Raw genomic sequence first — 20,444 nt, 5'->3', positions numbered from 1 at the left:
CCCAAGGTCCTGTGACTCCATGGGAAGGCCAGGCTGGAGCAGGCTGCTCCGGAAGGACTGCACCCCATGGAAGGGACTCACACGGGAGCGGTTCGTGAAGAACTGCAGCCTGTGGGAAGGACTCACATGGGAGAAGTTGGTGGAGGACTGTCTCCCGTGGGAGGGAGCCCAGGCTGGAGTAGGGGAGGAGTGTGAGAATCCTCCCCTGAGGAGGAAGGAAATGAAATGATGGGTGATGAACAGACCACAACCCCCATTATCCTACTCTGATTTGATTGGTAACAAATTAAATTGATTTTTCTTCCCCAAGTCGAGTCTGTTTAGCCCATGACCATAACTGGTGAGTGATCCCTCCCTGTGCTTGTCCAACCCATGAGCTTTTCCTTATTTTCTTCTCCCCATCGCACAGCAAAGAGGAGTGAGTGAGTGGCTGTGTGGTGCTGAGTTGCTGGCTGGGCCTAAACCGCAACGTGAGTTCATATCAGATCATATCTTGCTGCTTGTGGTGTTCACTGCTAATCTTCCTTTGATTAAAATACTGGTTTTAACCTTGAGTGTGCAAGAGAAATAGGGAGTGGTGTTCACTGGCGCGTTGCTCTTTCATTGGGGTGGAAGGCGCTTGGTGACTGCAGGAACTGACAGGTTTGAATCGCAAATCAGTTGGCTGCAGCAGATCCAGTGGATTGAGGCTGGATCCTGACAGGGTCTTCAGTGGAGGATTCTGCTGCCTTTGGTTTGCTGGACTGTAACCCGAGGTGGTAAGAATGAGTTTGCCATGTCTTGGTGTCGGAGGATGGTATATGGCTGAGGTAAGAGTACAGCTTCGTTACGACTATTGGAAATGATTAATGCAAAGGTTCTGCAGTGATATCCATTCTAATCATTAGTGTCTTCTCAGGAGCCAACGATAGTACATGGAGAGTCACATTTCCTAGGAATGTTGTTGTTCGGTGAGATAGTGATCTTTTTCAATTTTGTTCATATATTGCTTGAGAGGGGGGAATTCTTAGTCTTATGTGAACCTCTCAAAAATCATCAGTAAACCCCAAGTTCTGTCTTGGCCAGAACTTGGAATAAAGTTTTAGTTTTCAAAGTTAATTCAAGAAACATGGCTTGGGAAATGAAAAATCCTGTAAACTGACATTTTGGCTTTTTACGATGACCCACTTCTCCCCTTTCTTTGATTCTTGATCATTCTTATTTTAGGTACTCACACTAATTTAGTGCACATGTTTTCTGGGTGGGGGCTTGGAATTCTTGAGGAATTTGGACTTATTTTAAAAATTAGCTTGTGTATTTTGTTAATGGCTATAAAATACTTACTGCATCTGTTTGGTGGAATACATTAAGCACTGGGAGTTAGGAGTTAGTGCTGTATTCACAGCTTTGAGTGTTTACTGAAACATCTGCATGCTTGGGTTTGAGCTGCGCTGCTCTGAGTGTTTCTGTAATATTCCTCCTTCGGAGGGACGTGCGAGAGAAAACAATCCCCTCAGTGGTTGCTGCAGCATTTCATTAAGGAGCTGTTTCCACTCACTTGGGAAAGGCTCCTTTCCCGCTTGGCAGCCTAGCAGGAATAAAAGAGCTCCTCTCAGCTCTTTCCCCTGTGTTACCATATGCCCTTCAGCTTTTCACTGCAGACCTGCAGCTGTGCCTGGGTTGCTGTCATCCTGAGGGTGTTCTCTGCCTAATGGCCCTGCTTGCTCTCCACCAGAGAGTGAAAGGCTTCCTTGTCATGGCCTTGCTTGCTCAAAGCAGCCTGGGAATGTCCAAAGGTCTATAAATATTGTGACTTAAAAGTGTTCCGTGGTTGACTGGCCGAAATGTGTGAGCAGTTGAGTAGCATCCCAAAAAGGCTTTAAATAAGACTCTCACAGAATTAGTAAGGAATTAATAGTTAGGAAATGTATTGGTACTAGAATCAATACTGTGAGCATAAATGAAAGTATTTTCCTGTTGTATTCCTTTCTTCATGGAATCTCAAAAGCATTTTAGGAAAAATTGAGCCAGTTATATCCTGGGAAGTACTTATTTTTAATTATCACACTAGGAAATTGCTATATTAGCAGGATTTATGCAAAAACTATCACTGAATCAGTGCTGGGAAAAGTATCCCGATTTTGTCCTGTCTGTGTTTGGGGGTTTTTCCTGCAGGTGTTTAGGCCTTTCTCAGTGATTACCATTTTTTTCTTCATTGCATCAAGTCGTTCCCCCTTCCACTGTCCCGTTGCTCGGAACTGAAGGGCTGGCAGGCTGCAGTCTGGGGCCTGAGGGTATCGGTCAGCCTGGCAGCGCGTTGGTGCAGCCCCTCTCCAGTGCTTTGGAGGTCAGCGATTCCGTCAGCCGGAGACCAGGGGAGGGCTTTGCTGGAACTGGGTGTGCATTCCGGGTGCCTTCCTATTTATGTCGATGTTAATGTGGCTGGGGTGTGGAGGTAGAGGTTCAGATGTAAGTGGGAGACAAAATAGCTGGGTTTTCTTCATATTTCTCATTCATGACAGGGCTACTCCACTGAGATTAGCAGAAAGTTAATACCTGCTGATCCTTTAAACCCTTCTATATATAGTGTTGCATTCCGTGTAGTCTTTCAGGATTTGACGTACAGCTGTTTTGGAAGGACTTCTTTCTGCTCTTCAAAGTCCCTTATTTCGGGTTCAGAGCTCACTGAGTTCTGTAATAACTTTGAGAAGCCACCCGTTATGTTTGGCTAACTGGTAGGCGGAGAGGGGTTTGCCTGCAGGCTGTGGGAGCCACGGAGTGTGGCCAGTGGCTCGGGAGCCTGTGTTTGCCTGTGCTGGGCTGTACGTTACTGAACTTCTCTGGACTCTTTCTTTTCTTCCCTCCTGGTCACACAGTGGTTTGCATTCCATTCCCCAGAGGTTCCCAGGCTGATGTTTAAATGGGTTTGGGGTAGATGCTGTGGGAGATGGCAATAACGCTTTCTGGTTACAGACAGAGAACCTACGTGGTGGTGTTCTGCTCTGAGAACCAGTGCTGACCGTGCAGAGCGAGATGTGGCAATGGGATACACAGGGGAAGGATTCCGTGACGCTGCTCCAGCGCGCTCTCATGTGTATAAAATATTCAGGGCTAGGTACAATGTATTTGTAGATCAGTTGCAGGTTGTACGAGTCCTTCTTTCAGCTGCTCTGATCACATGTGTTTTCTACTATCAAAAGGGTGGGGTTTTTTTTAGTTTAAACTCGAGAAATGCAGTTTGGCTGGACTGGAATCACTCTTGGGCGTGATAGGTTTGGAATCTGCTTCCTGGGAGAAGTCGCCTAGACTCTGTTGTTAAGCATCTGGGGGCAGTGCCATCTCCAGCTCTGGCAGGTGTGACCCCTCACCCACACCCAGGAGGACGGGTGGGTATCTGTGGAGGAAGGGTGGTTTGCTGTTCAGCATGCCCTCCCTTGACATGACAGTTCCCATTGCACAGATAGTATTTCTCCCCCAAATACAGGCATTTAGGGATCCCTGAAATTTCTTCGAGTAATCCATTGGACAGCTTTCTGTCATCAGACCTTGTGAGTCACGTTGTGCTGGAGAGCAGGGCTGCTGTCTGAGGGACCTTGGTAGGCTGCAGGAGCGGGTTAGACGGGGACTCTGTGAAGGCCAGCAGCGCCTCAAAATAACAAATGTAGTTCCATCTGACCTTACCAGTGCCATGGAGGGGCCGGCTTTTATCCCACTGTAAGTGCAGGGTTTGAGGGAAAAGTCGGATAAATTATTCTGCTTCTGTAGAAGCTGTTAAACAGGTGAAGCTGCTCCTCCTCTGAATTATGTGTGTTCACCTTGTGTCCTGATGGTGGATTCGAATTCTGGCGTCGCTAGACTCCACATGATAGCAGTGTCAGTTGCTGTTGAGTGACTGCTGCTTGGAGTATGAAGTCCCTGCACTGCAATGAAGTTGCTGCCTTTCCTCACCTGGGTCATCGCAATGTTCCTTGGCACTACACACCTCGTGCAATTTCTGTCACCTGCTCTGTATTAAAAACAACATCCTCTGCTTCTAGCAGCAAACTTCAATGACCTGAAGCACGAGTATCACTCCAGGACATTGTGAAAGACCAAAGAATGGTTGGGTTCATACACAAAATTTAGTGTAAAGGGGAGAGAAGTTAAAGTCATGCCAGTAGACTTCTGTGTTGAACATATGTTTCTGGTGGAAGGTGATGGTCTTCAGATAGGATTTTACTTTGAAACTAGGCAGTCTGTTTCTGACCTGGTTCCTCTGGCAGTTGATTTATTTATGTGGAATAGGAAATGCCCTGGTTCACGTGTAGCTTGCTGAAGAGAGATTATTTCTCTGCATTTAAATTTTCATCATTTCTGTAGCAGATACCTTCAGTCCTTAATTATGTGAAGTGAAAGAATTTGTCTGGACTAATCCTACTTATAAAGTAAAATTTATACAGATATTTTTAAATCCTGCATTGCCACATCCCTCCCACAAGCACAGACGTGATTGTTTGGAAAGAAATGAAGGACCAATATTTAAATGTAAATATTGTGACATTTGGCTCTCTGAAATACTGAGAAATTCATACAAATAACTGTTGCTTATCAAAATGTGTAAATGGCAAAAGCACTCATCTGCGTGATGAACCAGGGAGAGAAAGGGGTCCTTGCCATGGTTGGGGTGGGTGGCAAGGGTTACAGCCGGATGTACCTGTACCCTCTGAGCCTTGTGCTGGCTCCCTCCAGGCGTGAGGACTTGTGGGTGCACATCTGCTCTGCCATCCCTATACAGCGTGCCCAAAAGGAGAGAAACTCACAGTATTTTCATCAGTCACCTTAAATTTGTGGGCTGTCAGTAGCGTGTGACGTAACTGTTTCTAGGCACGGAATGAACGGGTGATCTCTGACTCCCAGGGCAGCAAGCAACTGGTCTATGTTTGGGGAGTGGGGGAACGCAGGTTTTGCGCAGACTGCTAGTACAGAGTCTCCAGCAAACAGCGGTTTCACAAATGGTTGGAAGTAGAGCTCTGGGCTGAGCAGTGTAGTAACAAGGGAGATGGGGGAGGGCAGATCGCTGAAGAAACCTCTCCATGTTCTGTTGGTTTGTGATGCTGCTTGTTGGTGAGTAGTTTCATCAGAATTAAGTGCTTACGTGAGTGGTGTGTGTGTGCATGAGACTTGGTGCTTGCAAGTCATGAGTTCTGCTGCTTCGTCCCCTAACAGTTACGCTGTCAGTCTACAAAACCGGTAAACAAGCAAAAATGTTTGTTTGTTTGTTTTCCTCAGGCAAAATACATCTCCCAGTGCATCGATGAGATCAAGCAGGAGCTGAAGCAGGATAACATTGCAGTGAAAGCAAATGCAGTCTGCAAACTCACATACGTAAGTGCCTTGCTGGGATACAACGCGATCACCTCTTTTTCTTGCGGGCAGGAGCGGGTCTTCAGTCCCAACGCCTGCTCTCCTTAGACTGCAGTGTCTTGGGTTAAGTGTGGGCTGTGGGTGAAAACACTTCTGTGCCTGTCCGTCATCAGAGGTTGTGTATTCCCATTCTGCTCATTGTGCTGGCACTAGTACAGTTTATTTTACTGAGATAGGTCAGGAAGCTCATCTGGTTTCAAACTAATCCAGTTTTAAAGTGTTGTTTTCAACTGGGTTGTTTCTTATCACATAGTTGCATGAACACTTGAAACTAGTGTTTGTTTCTCTTTGCACGGTCCTTCGTCGAGAAGGAAAGGAGGGAAACACTGCTAAAGAATGATGTGATCCTGTTCTGGTTTTTATTTCAAAAATAACATCCAGGAAGAAACCCTTCACAATGGTGGTTATGTAACTGCGTATGAATTACCTGGAGTTCAGGCAGGCTACTTAAATCTTGCTCCTGGGGGAAGTTGGAGACTACTTGTACTTACCATGAGTGGTGTAGGATGTAATGTTACTCGTAAACTTGTGATGTCTTATAGTACTATTTTTGGACTCCTGTTACAGCTTCAGTTTTGTGAGGTATCTTGACCTGTTTTCTGGAGTCTCTTACTTCAGAATTTCATGTTGGCTTCTCTGCTCACAGTTACAGATGCTGGGCTATGACATCAGTTGGGCTGCTTTCAATATTATTGAAGTCATGAGCGCGTCGAAGTTTACATTCAAAGTGAGTTCTCTGGGTTGCTACAGCTGTGCTAGCCAAGCTGTTTCGTTGCTGTGTTCAGTGAATGCGTTGGCACCTCATCTTTTGGTTTGCTTGCTTCAGTACAGGAAAGAAGCCGACTGTATTTGTGTCTGGTAAATACTTGGCCTGCTAGTATAGGCCTTTTCTGCCACATGCGTGACAATAGCTGCCAGGTCTCTTGGGGAAAAGCTGGGTATGTTTATGTGAAGACCACCTAAGATCTCTAACAGGCATATTTTAGTTTGTAATAGCTTTATAGCTTTTCTTGAAAGGTTTTCTTCATTTTCTGAATTGCAGATCTCTTTCACCAAAGAGGGTGGAATATTACTTTGGAAGGAATGGTTCCCAAATTGGGCTTTAGTACCTGAATGTCAGGAGTCCCCACAGACAAAAATGTAATATTGTCCATTTCTTCTGTGGACAATCCTATCTCATTTCTACATTTTCATGGGCGTGTTCTAATGAAGTAGAGAAGGTGAAGCTATTTTATTATTCTCAAGATAGATGTATTGTTGCTGGAGATGTTACTTGTCTGAGATTATTCTTTCTAGATACAAACCCCTGTCGTGCCTTCTGCTGAATTGTTTATCTTTTTAATGCTGCTTATGAAGCCACCAGTTGTTTGTCTAAACTTAGTTATCTTTCTCCTTGCCTTTTTACAGAGAATCGGTTACCTAGCTGCCTCTCAGTGCTTTCATGAAGGGACTGATGTAATTATGTTGACTACTAATCAGATCCGAAAGGTAAACATTTTACTTCAGTTCTGAATTTTTTTTCTTGCTCTGTCCCCTATTTGTATTTTCAAATCTATGCAAAGTATTTCTCTTTTAGGAGTATAAAGGTGTTTGAGTGGAATTCTCTTCACTTGGTTTACAGTCTACTTTTTCCACAAGCTGAAGGATTAATGAAGTACTCAGAAGCCATCCGTAGGCTTAGGTCGTGCCGTCTCATACCAGCTTCGTGTGTTCATCACAGTGAATAGTGACAGCAATAACCTTTGTTAATATTACTAGTCTTAGGCAGCCTTTTTAAGAGTGGAAAGGGTAGGAAAAATGTTCCCATTCCTGAAGTCACCTGGCTCCACAAAATTTCTGTTTGTGAGAGCCTGTTTTCTTCTCGTGATAACAGATCAGGCTTTTGACTTACTTGGTATAATTGTGTGTAAAAATGGTGATGAGTGTGTTCAAGGCTGAGTTCTGTATTCAGGGACTGAGGTGTGTTGTGTTCATTTGCATATAGCTTTATCTCTTCAATTTTTTCAGTGTCACTGGGTTGCAGCATTATTTTCCTGTTCAGATATATTTTTAAAACTCCTAAGTTAGTTTTTGAAGCATCTCTTCTTTGAAACCTAACTGATCCGGTACAAGATGTGCCTACATTTTTACCATCTGAGTGGCTAAAATGTGTTTTACTTCCTTAAAGATCAGTGGGATGTTACTGAGTATCTTTCCTAAGGAACCAGTGCTTTCCCCTTGATCTTTTAAACTATTCTGCTCTGACAAGTGCATATTTTTAATAAAATCCATCCATTTTCTTTATTGTGGAGACTTTATTATACTGAATTTCAGTTACTTACTAGGCTACTCCCTCCTTTCTGTGCCTGAGTTTTTACTTAAAAGCGTCTTTATTTATGCCTTTTATGCCTTTCCATGTTTCATTGATCTAGCAACTTTGTATTTTACGGGGTTATCAGCTCTCAAAATACATTAAAGCCAGAATGAGTTACAGTTTTGTGGCTTCTGAAGAAGTAGATGTCATAATTAAAGTTAGATTCTAAGTTCCTACCACCTGCAAAAGGCTTTAAAATGAGATGCAAATGGCACAGAACCCTGAAGGCCTGGCTATGTTTAGCTCTCCTAAAGCAGCCTCCGTGTACACGTGAAGCTGGATGGTTAATTCTGGTGGTGCCTATGGGAATGCTCAGTGAAAACTTGACCAGTAGAATGTATTCTTTGCCCTAGCTTGTGTAATATCTTTACAGACTGAAAGTTATGCTGCTGCCAGCAGCTTGGGAGGAAAGTAATCTCATTTCTCGAACAGCGAGATTAAGCTAGGACGTTGTTAAGCGCTTGACGAGAGCGCCTGTTTCCAGTGAAGTTGATGACAATTGGGCTTTGACCTAAGGGGATTAGTATTTACTACCAAGTTTTCAGGACTTAAATATTTGTGGTCATGTAATGAGTTTGTAAAAATGATTGGCCATTCCTAAAATACCACCAAGGTACAATATCTCTAACTGCTTTTATGTTGCCATCATCCATCTATTGTTTAATTATGGTTCCTCACGCCAACTGTTAAATCCCAGGCTACCTGTATTTTAGCAGGTGTTGGAGGACCTTCCTGGTACAGTTGATATAAATATTCCCATGAAGTACCAGCTCTGCTTCATCTGTGTTGAATGAATAAAACTGATCTGAGAAAATTGCTTCTCAACATCCCGTGTGATCTTAAATTTTTGAGCCTGTTTTTCCTTTTCTAGGATCTGAGTAGCCCTAACCAGTATGATACTGGAGTTGCACTGACTGGCTTGTCCTGTTTTGTTACTCCAGATCTTGCCAGGGACTTGGCAAACGACATCATGACGCTGGTGAGTTGATAAGGTTGAAATAACTTTTTCCTGTAATTAAAGAATGTTAAGTTTACAACTGTTACACGTGAAAACTGACACTTTGTTCTTGTGGGGGGTTTGGGATCCTTCACAGACCTTAGTTAGCTCCAGAGGATCACCTTGAATGTTTCTGTTAGTTATGGTGAGAAATGACAGTATTTTGCTCTCCCCTCAAAATGAGTTTCCAAAAAAGTAGTTGAGTCTCCCAGAAAGAAATTTTGAGACAGTGGTGTTGGACATAAGGACTTTGAGTAGAACTCTGGAAACACAAATTTGCTAAAGACCTGCTTGCAATTGTTTCCTTAACAGATGTCTCATACAAAGCCTTACATCAGGAAGAAGGCAGTGTTAATCATGTACAAAGTTTTTTTGAAATACCCAGAGTCCCTCCGTCCCGCATTTCCTCGCCTTAAAGAGAAACTTGAAGATCCAGACCCTGGTGAGTGGATTTGGGTAAATTGCTCTGCTCCAGTGCGTCTGTGTGTACATGCTCTTAGAGCCTGTGGGAGCTGTAATCATCCCTTTGTACCAATTTGCCTGTTTATTAGGTAGGGGAGGATTTGAGAGTTTTGACAGATGTTGCCATATTAAAAGTACGTTCTTTAAACTGTCCAATTCTCATGTCAGACCCAAAGCTACTGAAACTGGATCAGTGGGTTAAACCTTAATGGGACAGAGCTACCTAATGATTCCTGCTTTGCTGCTTATGCAACTTGGCCGTTGAAAATACTTCATTTCAGGGTTTGGGGTTTTTTTTGTTGTTTCCTATGCTCTTTTACAAAGCTGCAGGTACTGGCTGGCCATGGATGTTCTTAAAATAGTTTCACATCACTTAGTATATTTTTTCTATATTTTTAAATTTAACCTTTGATCCCAGGCTGCTGTTTGGGCCCTTCAGTACTGTGTCAGTGGGATTGAGCTGCAGCACAGGAAACGTGCAGTTGCTCTGTATCATACTCGCACTTCTGCTCAGTCTTCCCGAAGGTGCTGGTCTTCCCTCGCTGCACCAAAAGGCCATACACTTGTCTCGAGCTCGGTACGCGATGCAGTTACGTGATGTCCAGTTGATTTGTGTCTGTTTGGAGGGAGAAATTTGATTGCATTTACTGGGCTAATTTGGTGTTGGCATGTAAGATCCATCTTTGGGGGACAGTGTTCTCAAGGAAAGTAAAACACACATTCCTCACCTGCAAATAGGGGAAGCAAATACCTGTTATGCTTTATGGCCAAAAAGACTGCTTTCTGCTGGAAAACCAGGACTGTGTAGATTAAGATTCCACATTGAGAGCGATCAATTTAGGGGCTGAGCAATTAGGAGGGAATGAACTTGTCCAGTCAGATTGTTTAGGGAGTCATTATTTTTGTGTTGTATTTAAATGTCTAAATAATACATTTTGGAGAAGGAAGAGTGTTTGTAAACCCCATAGTGGGTAGAATTACTGGTTATGTTGTCTGTGACCTGCAAACAAGGGAGTCATTATTTTTGTGTTGTATTTAAATGTCTAAATAATACATTTTGGAGAAGGAAGAGTGTTTGTAAACCCCACAGTGGGTAGAATTACTGGTTGTTACGTTGTCTGTGACCCGCAAACAAGCTACCCACAGTAAAGGGCCGGGGGAGGCTGGCCATGTCCTGTCCTTTCTAATACTGCACCCAAAGCAGATACCCAGCTTGCTGATACATCAGAAAATAGCCAGAATGAAACTATTAGTTTGGTTTTGCCTTCTTGTGTTCAGTTCACTCTCTCATGGTTGGTAATGAGGCTGAACCATGCCTCCTGGACACACAAGTCTGAATCTTCAGTTGCTTTTGTTCTGGAGGTTCTGCACCAGAAGTTTCAATTACAATTAAGGCATTGACGAGACCTCTGCTTTTCCCACTTCTTTCTCCCAGGTGTGCAGTCTGCTGCAGTAAATGTGATTTGTGAGCTGGCTCGACGCAATCCCAAAAACTACCTTTCCCTTGCTCCACTCTTTTTCAAGCTGATGACGTCGTCAACCAATAATTGGGTTCTCATTAAAATTATAAAACTGGCAAGTATTCTGGAGCTGTGTTTACAGGATTGGGGTTCTCGTTAAATTACCTTGGGTGTGAAAATAGGTTTCTTGCTTGGAGGTATAGTTACCATTAAACCCAAAAAAATAGAAACCATGAATATCTTCTGAAGTTTGTGAACATAAATGAAGAGAGAGAAATATCTTACTATATATTGGTTTAAATATAATGAGCTGCAGTTTACATCATGTTTTTATACTGTTGAAAAGCAGCTACTAAATCACTTTCTTGCCTGCACTTCTTTTTTAATAGTTTGGTGCTCTTACTCCATTAGAACCTAGGCTGGGAAAGAAATTGATTGAGCCTCTGACCAACCTCATCCATAGGTATGTACGACAAGGTACTTTGTTCATTCAGGTTGGGTGAGTGCCTGTTAGGTAGGTCACTAGCTAGGTCTGGGGCTGCATTTCTGAACTTGAGTCTCAGTCTGTTGGCTTCAGGTGTCAAAAGGTAATCACATCAGGACTCTTTCTGAAAAACTTGGGTGAGATAAAGCACATTAAGGGGAAAGTCTTTGGGTGTCTGACTGTCGGCATGGATTCCTCCAAAGCATGAAAATTGGAGCAATTTGCTTTCACTTCACATTAAGGCAGAGATGACCACGGAGGATATAAAAACTCTGACTTGGAAAAGACTCAGCTGTATATTTACCTTTTCTGTTCGCCTACATACATTTGGTTCTTGACTTTTTTTGAACCCACCAAAGCAGCCTGACAAGGAATATATTGAAGTTATTTGGGTTTTTTTTATCATGCCTTTTTCAGGCCAGACAAGTTTAGGAAGAGGTTCCTTTAATATATGTCCTAAATATAGATTAGATAAATCTGAAGGTACTTCCTTGTCCTTTGTTAAAGCCAGTTTGTAGTGTTGTTCTGGATCTAATTCTGAATTGAAATCAGAAAGTAGGTGTCTTGGAGTGGATACATGTGTGTTCCCAACTATGAAAAGGAAGCATGATCTTATGCATGAGTTGTTAAATTAAAAGGTTTGTTTCTCGTCATGTGGCAGAGCAAGGTGATGGATGGGAATGAGTAAATTTTAAATGGGTATCTGTAGCTGTGAGAGCAGCTCTAGCCCAGCAATTTCTGTCTGTCCCCCGAGTATGCCATCAAGGTGGTTCAGAGCAGACCAGCCAGCAGCCTTGCATCCAGATACCTAAAGAGGGTTTTTGCAGCAGTGACAAACACATACAAATGTGCCAGAAAAAGCAGGAAGATGGACAGTGTCTTCAATCCTGCCCCTACTTCCTCTCCCCAGCTCCCACATTCCTCGTTCATTGTATTATCTGTGAAGACTTAATCCTGTTGGGTTTGGTCTCCGTTTAGTCATTGGATCTCGTGTCACAAACCACCCTGCCATGCATCACGAAATGGGTAGGGCGTGAAAACGACTGTCTTGGCTCTGAGCATACTAGAGTCCCGTACGTTGTGTGCTGAGGGACCATCACTGTATCGCTTCTGACTGCTGCCTCCAGAGCCGTTGGCTCGTTGCCGTTGCAGACCTTGCTTGGGGTCTGCACCTTGTTCTGGGTGAGGTTTGCTGTGTTTCCCTCTGCTGTAGGTCAGGATTTGTAAGTACCTTCAAAATCCTCAGAATTGCACTGTATGTGTGTTCAACTGGCACAGTTGTCTTGAATTCAAGTTCTGGGGATAACGAGATGTTGAAAGTGTGTTGCTCACATAAAGGGGTGAGCAGGAGTGTCCCTGCACGCCAGATGAGTCTGCATGACTCCTTCACTTTGCAGAGAGACTGAGGTTCTTCTGCCTGCCTTACCATGAATTCTTCACCTTGGGCAGTGGATTTGATTTGATCCTTGGGCAAGGTTGCTTCGGGGCTCTGTAACTGGTGCTGAGGCTTTGAGTAACCACTTCCATCCTCATCTCTTGTGTCACAGTGCTGTAACTTGCTGCTTCTTGGGGAAGATTTTATTTTTTAACACTGTGTCCCTCCCTTCCTGCCCCCCAACAGTTTTTGAGTGAAATTGATTTCATTTAGTTTGAATGTATGTGGAACAGAATACTGGCAATTTCGTGTGTAATTAAAGGTGTTAACTAGCTCCAGGATATTGCTGACAACTCTTCAAAATGTGTTGGTTTTATTCCTTATTTAAAATACTTGATTTCTGTTTCAGCACTTCGGCCATGTCTCTCTTATATGAATGTGTGAATACAGTAATAGCAGGTGAGAACTGAGTTTTGTAACCTAGAAAAGAACACGATGAACTTTGTCATCAATTAACACCATCTGTAAACCTTACTTCACTTCGTGGATTTTGTAACTGAAATAAGTGGCCTGGCAAACCTTGGTTTGTGCCGCTGCATAACAGAAATCCTTTGTTGTCAGTCGCTAAGGCGCAGTTTCTGCACCTACGTCGTATTTGCTAAAGGCTGAAACAAAGTGCAAATGACTAGTGATTGTAGTTCTACAATTTCACACCTTAAAAACGTGGTGTAATTCCTAAAGGAGGTTCCAATTTCTGGGGAAGGGATGTGAACTCTGTAGCAGGGATGGAGAGAGAAACCAAGGCAGAAAGGGATAACGCAGTATTCCAGCACAGGCTTTGCACTTTTCCTATTATAGTGTGGAAGTAGAGGGTTATTGACATCCACAATTTAGCCACAAGCTTGTCTCTTGTGAGTCGTTTGGATAACGGTGCGGGAACTCACTGTACTGGGTCGGCTGAAAGAGGAAAGGATGCTAAAGGCTTGGTATTCGTTGGCTCCTTCAGGGAGATGTGAGGAAACATGATGGGGGGGACATAACGCAGAGCTTAATTCTGGTTTGGGTGTGAGTATACTTCACTGAGATATAATAGGATAATGACATGTGTGCTTCACTAAGATACTAGAGGATCATTCTGTGGGTCAAAGGGAAATTCACACACCCAGGACTCCTCAAGGGCTGTAACGTAAAACTCTGATTCAGAGGAGGCATGAAGCTGTGTGCCTGTGTGGGAGCAGCACCCTGCACCTGCCAGCGCTTTGCGTGACCCGCTATGAGAGTGTCCCACGGGCCTTCTCTGAAGCGTGGCAGGATTTGGGAGAGCAAACTGCCACCATGCTTCCTCGTCCCTCAGGTCACCGTGTGGGATGGCTCAGTAGGAGCTGGGGTTGGCATGGACGTGCTGTGTGCCAGCAGCAGCGATAATGCCGCCTTGTCCGTGTGGGATTGCAGGCTGCGCAGGCTTTACAAGGGTCCAGCATAATCAACAATGGGACCTGAGTCGTGCCTGAAGTCTCCTGCTGGCTTGATTAAAGCTCCAGTGTAATTACATTAAACTCCAGGATGCATTGCTGCATCTTACTGCATTAGGGAAGTGCGCACTCAAAAATTCAGCTCTACAGTAGCTGATGACATATTTACAGTCTCGTCTGCTACGCTGTATCAGTAAAATAAATCTTACTGAGAGCCAAGCGTAATGAAAAGCAGCTTTGACCTGGCTGTTCCAGCACTTCCTACCTTTACCTCTATTTTCCTTGCCTGGCTATTACTACCCGTAAGGGATATGAAAGCATAGTTTGTGTCACAGCCTTCTCTTGTCCCCCCAGAAGCCCACGCGAGCAGGCAAACAACAAAGCAAAGTGGCGTCTTCCCTGTGAGCTGAGCTAGCTGTTGACCTTTCGGTGTGGTGTTGCTTCGTTCAGAAGGCAGAAACGCTAACAACTTTGTGCTTGTGTATTTCAGTTCTGATCTCGCTGTCCTCTGGGATGCCTAATCACAGCGCCAGCATCCAGGTACAATGCTGCCGCCCGGGGGGGTTACTTGTTCTGCTCTGCGGTGTAATACCAAGGGCCGGGGAGAGATTGGATTGTGTTCATCTACCAGGAGATAAAGCAGTAGCTGCCTGCGTGCTCTCGCTCAGGTGGAATCCTACAGACGGAAGCATTTTCTATATAAATTCTCATTTTCTTTGCTCTAAAATGCAGATTCTACTCATCTAGAGTTTTCCTAACTCCCTTCTTCAGCTGCCACTGTCAGTGCAATCATACAGAGGTTCCTTTTGCTTTGAATCTGTTAATCCAACAAGACCCTCTTACCTAGAGGCCCCAGGTCTTGGTCAGAACGCTTCCTTGTGCATTGAGTAAACTTTGTGAAGAGCTACTTTAATTAAAGACTTCTTAAAGCTTGCAATATGCATGATGTGGTCCTTTTTTTCCAGCTTTGTGTTCAGAAGTTAAGAATATTGATAGAAGATTCTGACCAGAACTGTAAGTATGTTGCTTGTCTTCATGGAAGCTTTTAGCAACTAGCTGCCGGGGAGAAATTGCATCAGTCTTAGAGCAAGGAGCTGTTTCTCCAGACAGGTTGTTCAGGGTTGTGGTGCCTGCTATGTTGTAAACAATTGCAGGGATTTTTAATATGGAAATAATATTTGATAGTGAGCACTTCTTTATAATGAGCTTTTTTAAAACAAATTAGGTTAATTATGACTGCTGTTTGTGGTCTTGTAAATCTAAAGCAGTTCTCTGTCCATGCTCTGGGTTTTCCCTTTTTTATAAACTTGCTGCTTGGGAATTCATGAAGGGTATTCAGCAGTGTAAGCATAATAGTAAAATGCAAGGATGCTTACTTATTTTAGTGACTACAAAGAACACTGGGAAATCTTTTTTTGTGCAGATGTCTTCCTGCCATCTGAATTTTCCCATTGAGAATGGGGCTCCTACTTAATAGGCCAATCTTCTGTGCTTTTGAATCTCTGTTCATCCTAGGATGCCTGTTCTCGAAACCCATAATTTCTGTCTATTAAATGCATATTTTCAAATCAAGGATAGAATTTGAGGGGCAAGAAGACCGTGATGAAAATTAGATATGTAATTATGTGCCTGTATATGGGATTATGATGTTAAAGTCCGTAATGTGTGGTACACTGTGTCTCAAAAATGCTTTTCCCCATCATAATTTTTTTATTCAAGTGTATTAAAGTTGGTTTCAGTAGAAGCATTTGGTAATAAGATTTCATGCTCAACACAAAGCAGTGTTTCTATATTTGGAAAGAAGTTTTATTTTGTCTTTCACAGTGAAATACCTGGGACTGTTAGCTATGTCCAAAATCCTGAAAACACATCCTAAGTCAGTTCAATCTCACAAGGATCTCATTCTCCAGTGTTTGGATGACAAAGACGAGTCTATCCGACTCAGAGCTTTAGACCTCCTGTATGGCATGGTAAGTTTCTACATGTATTCCTTTCCTCTCCAGCCCCCATGGCCCTTTAAGAGGCTGATATTTAGGAAAAACATGCAACTTTCTCTTCCCCTCTCCCTAGTAGTCTGGTGATAGGAGGTCACCTATCTTCTCTGGTACTTAACGACACTTCAGAGACCTGGTACAGCAAGAGAGGGCTTTAAAAACTTGGATTCAGACTGGAAGGCGTTTCAGAGCTCAGGCACTGTGGAAGTCACCCAGAAGGCTGCTTTTCCAGTGCCTGAGCCATATCAGCACCTTCCATCCTTCATCTAGGTATAAAGTGCTCGTTGCCCTGCTGTTAAAGCCGACAGGCTGGGGTAGGTCTGTGCTGCTCTAGGTTGCAGTCTGTGGTGCAGCACACCAGAGCTCAGATTGACCTAAGTTACACCATCTGGGAAACGGTCCGGAGCACTCTGAAACAACAGAAGGCAGCTTTAAGCTGGCTTATCGTCAAATTTCCCCATCATTGTAAACTTTGTTATGGCTTTTAATGACATACAGAATCTTATTCTGTGTTCTCCCACGTGTGCCTTGTGCAGCTGCACAAGGCAGTTCGTATTGTGTGTATGGGCTACAGGACCATCTTGTAGGGACACCACTTGATCGCTGAAAGCGCTGTGCTTATGATTTACATAGTAGAGTGCCTTTCACTCAAGAGTGTGTCCCATGCACAAAGGGATGGTGATAGATATGTCTCACAGCTCCCTATTTTAGAGGAGAAAGGGAAAAGTAAGAAGGGCTTCTTTGTCTGGTGGTGCTCATGAGATGAGAATAACTTCACTAACCTTTGAGGACACTGTTTTTAATGTTGTTGCAAAGAGAATTTGAGCTCGCTCTTAGTTCCTGTAGGTTAAATTCTGCTTGTTATGTCTTCAGTCAAAAAATAATGTACCATTTTGCTCAACCCTGCCTCTGAGGAAGAGTCCTGTATAATGAATGATTAAGGAAATACTATTATATACCTTTTTATTAGGGATGTCTTTAATATGTACCCATTGGAAGATCATAGCTGGAAGCAGCGAGTCATGACAACTGGTGATACTTAGAGTATTTTGTTTGCATTATTTAGATACATAATTTTCTGGACAAGTTAATCTAGCATTTCAAAACATCGCTGTAATTCCATTGGCTGTTAATGACTTAAACTCCTTTAGTCTAGAAGCAAAAATATTTTAAACTATTTACTTCTGCCAAATTAGCAAATCTGAATATTGATTTTTCCCCTGGATTTCTATGTTGCTGCTAGTAATTCTTACTCAGCTCTCCCACCCCATGGTCTTGTATACTTGTACTGGCTCTACTTTAATAACAACATTGAAAAGAAATAAACAGGTTCCTTTTCTGATTGTGACTGAAGCTGGGGCCTAGAGAGGCGGTCTGAATTCTTCTTAACACGACACGGCTCCATCAAAGAGTTAGTAGTGGCTTTAATGGAATTAGAAGGATTTGACAGTATGGGAAATGGCTTAGTTGTAGTTCAACCTTTCAATAACTCTTTAACAGGTATCGAAGAAGAACTTGATGGAGATAGTGAAGAAACTGATGATTCATGTGGATAAAGCAGAAGGGACGACATACCGGGATGAGCTGCTGACCAAGATCATAGATATCTGTAGTCAGTCCAATTATCAGTATATCACAAACTTTGAATGGTCAGTGTTTCTGTGTGTCAGCTTTGAGATCATCAGCGATGGTAATGCATGATTGTCTGCTGCTAACATTGCATCCCTTTCGCTCTTTGTAGGTACATAAGCATCTTGGTGGAGCTGACCCGGTTGGAAGGCACGCGGCATGGGCATCTTATAGCAGCTCAGATGTTAGATGTAGCTATCAGAGTTAAAGCTATTCGTAAATTTGCAGTTTCTCAAATGGCCATGCTTCTGGACAATGCTCATCTCATAGCCAGTAACACCCAGAGAAATGGGATCTGTGAGGTGCTGTACGCTGCCGCTTGGATATGTGGGGAGTTCTCTGAGTAAGTGCAAACAGAAAGTCTGATGTGCTCTGAGCAGCTTCTTTCAAACAAAGATTCAGGTCACAGAAAAGTGTTTTTGAGTGAAGGATAGTTCAGAATATGCACCCAGAAGCTAACAAAATGATTGCTTCTTTCCTGATCCCTCACGCCATAAGACTCCTCAGCTGTTTCTACCCAAGATGGATGCTTCATTTTGAATATCTGGTCTTTTGTCTTATCCCTGTAGTCCTGCCCACTCGTGCAGAAAGGTATAATTGTGGGTATAAGCACTAAGATTTTAAGACGTTGAAGGAACTCCTTAACTATTATGGTCTAATCCCACTTAGAGGGAAAATGTCCAGTCACCATGTTGACTGAATTAGTTTTTGTTCTCCTCCTTGTTTTGCCCTTGTTGAGAGTTTTTTGCAGATCCTTATTTTTCTGAGAATTAGAAGTCATCTTAATTTTTTGCTAAAACCTTGATCTATACCCACCTGCAGTAGCACAGTTTTCAGTGTTCTTGGGCCAACATTGTCTTTTAGCTTAGATAGATGTTTTTGTCTCTTGGCTGTGTGTGCATACGCGTGCTTACCTAGCTCTCGTTTTGGGAAGTTGGACAGCCCATGATCCTGTAGTCTCCTTGTATCATTTGGTTTGGGGTCTCTTGTGATTGCCCCTCTGCACACTGGGCCCAGTTCAGATTCACACAGAGATGGGATAGTGTTAGGGAACACTGATACAGCTAGATCTTCATCTAATTGCAGAAGTTCTGCACAGACAACTGTAGATGAAGAAGCAAGAGAACATACTCTCCTTCTTCAGTTTGTTCACATTTTTACTTTGAAAGAACGTTAGCTTTCTACTCATAACAGACTGGAGTATCTTAGTGGTGAGCAGACAGTTTTGAATACGAGCACAAGATGTATTGAATAAAGTGGCATGATGTGCATTCTTTCCTGTGTGTTAAGCAGTGCCTGCTAGATTTTATTTTTCTTCAGTAAATGGTTGGAAAGAAAAGCTCATTGGTGTGAGCAGTGGTACAGAATGGCAGGAAGCAGGTTGGGCGGCTCGCTCCGGACTGCCAATGAAGTTGGCACTTGGGTGCAGGGCTTAGTTCGTGGAGAGACTACTAAACTTGTAAAGGTGAAAATGGGTGTCCCTTCCCCTCTGTAAAAGGAGAAAGCTGTGAATTCTTCTGTGCCATGTTACTACTGTAATTTAGAAGGGGAAAATACGCAGAGAGCAGATGATGTTCTATTTGTAGTCTGTCCTGTCTTTCTGCAGCTCTTGGTGTACTGCAACAGAGGTTTTTGGACAGTCTTCTCAGTAAAACTGATGAAATGCTGAGATTTCTCAGTTGCTGTCATTCATTTGTCCACTGTCTTTGTAGACACCTCGAGGAAGCAAACCAAACTTTAGAAGCAATGCTGAGGCCTAAAGTTACAACTCTACCAGGCCACATCCAGGCAGTTTACGTCCAGAATATGGTGAAGCTCTATGCGTCCATCCTACAGCAGAAAGAGCAGTCTGGGGAAAAGGAAGCAGCTCAGGAAATCACGCAGCTGATGATTGAGCGTTTGCCTCAGTTTGTGCAGAGTGCAGATCTCGAAGTTCAGGAGAGGGTAAGAGAACAAAATTACCTGGAAACTTATGATACGAAGTCTCTCTTTTGTTGGGGGCATATATGTAACTGTGTGGATACACGTTTTTAAGTGCTGTTGTTATGGAGTGGTGTGTTTATCCTGTGCTTTGTGTAGCTCCATGAAAGAGAAGCTGTGGAACTGGAGGACTGGTAAGAGTGGTGACATTTCATGTCAGAGCCCAGGTGTTATTCCTGTTCGATACCACCTTTGAAAACTGCTTGCACAGATTTCATTCAGAACAATGGTGCCAGCACTTAAGGACATAGCTCCAAAAGAGGGTTAATACGGATTTTTTTTTTTTACATTTGCTTTAAACCTGCAGTTATGCTGCCTCCCAGAATTCTCTTAATGGAGTACAACAGTTATCTTCTGCTGACAGTCCTTGCCGTTTATTTTTTTTGTTAGTTTTTAATATTAACCCTGAAATTAGTCCTGTGTTTGTTTTTAGGCTTCTTGCATCTTGCAACTAATAAAATATATTCAGAAGCTACAAACAAAAGAGGTACCTGTAGCTGAGGAGGTAATAGCCCTGTTTGCTGGTGAGCTGAACCCTGTGGCTCCTAAAGCACAGAAGAAAGTACCAGTTCCAGAAGGGTAAGGTTCCTGCTCTCTCCCAAAGCATTATTTAAACTTCTAAACTCTGAATAGTAAAGCTAAGTAAATGATGAGAAACACGGAAATACTCAGGGGAACTGAGTCAAGCTCTGTTTACTGCAATTCAGTTTGGACCTTGATGCCTGGATCAATGAACCTCCATCAGACAGCGAGTCTGAAGATGAAAAGCCCAAAACAATTTTCCACGATGAGGAGCAAAAGCATTCCAGACACAGACAGCCAGAAATAGATGAAGAGGAACTGGCCAGAGTGAGTG

General features: G+C 43.2%; 1 protein-coding gene across 1 annotated transcript in view; it reads left to right on the top strand.

The window, feature by feature from the left end:
* Window positions 1–4,603: 4,603 nt before the first annotated feature.
* The window catches only part of AP3D1 (adaptor-related protein complex 3, delta 1 subunit), a 29,506-nt gene continuing 13,665 nt past the window's right edge, over window positions 4,604–20,444 (top strand). The window contains exons 1-17 of the mRNA XM_010155512.1: window positions 4,604–4,723; window positions 5,248–5,343; window positions 6,029–6,109; window positions 6,790–6,870; window positions 8,607–8,714; window positions 9,045–9,174; window positions 10,630–10,769; window positions 11,044–11,117; window positions 12,923–12,972; window positions 14,476–14,525; window positions 14,951–14,999; window positions 15,810–15,955; window positions 17,480–17,628; window positions 17,721–17,951; window positions 19,321–19,552; window positions 20,022–20,167; window positions 20,296–20,437. Coding sequence (XP_010153814.1) covers window positions 4,604–4,723; window positions 5,248–5,343; window positions 6,029–6,109; window positions 6,790–6,870; window positions 8,607–8,714; window positions 9,045–9,174; window positions 10,630–10,769; window positions 11,044–11,117; window positions 12,923–12,972; window positions 14,476–14,525; window positions 14,951–14,999; window positions 15,810–15,955; window positions 17,480–17,628; window positions 17,721–17,951; window positions 19,321–19,552; window positions 20,022–20,167; window positions 20,296–20,437 — 2,025 coding nt within the window. The remainder of the gene's footprint in view (window positions 4,724–5,247; window positions 5,344–6,028; window positions 6,110–6,789; window positions 6,871–8,606; window positions 8,715–9,044; window positions 9,175–10,629; window positions 10,770–11,043; window positions 11,118–12,922; window positions 12,973–14,475; window positions 14,526–14,950; window positions 15,000–15,809; window positions 15,956–17,479; window positions 17,629–17,720; window positions 17,952–19,320; window positions 19,553–20,021; window positions 20,168–20,295; window positions 20,438–20,444) is intronic.

The sequence above is a fragment of the Eurypyga helias genome, unplaced genomic scaffold (genome assembly GCF_000690775.1).
Source record: "Eurypyga helias isolate BGI_N326 unplaced genomic scaffold, ASM69077v1 scaffold34117, whole genome shotgun sequence".
NCBI lineage: Eukaryota > Metazoa > Chordata > Aves > Eurypygiformes > Eurypygidae > Eurypyga > Eurypyga helias.
The sequence above is the reverse complement of the archived record's forward strand: the minus strand, read 5'-3'. Positions and strand labels throughout refer to the sequence as shown.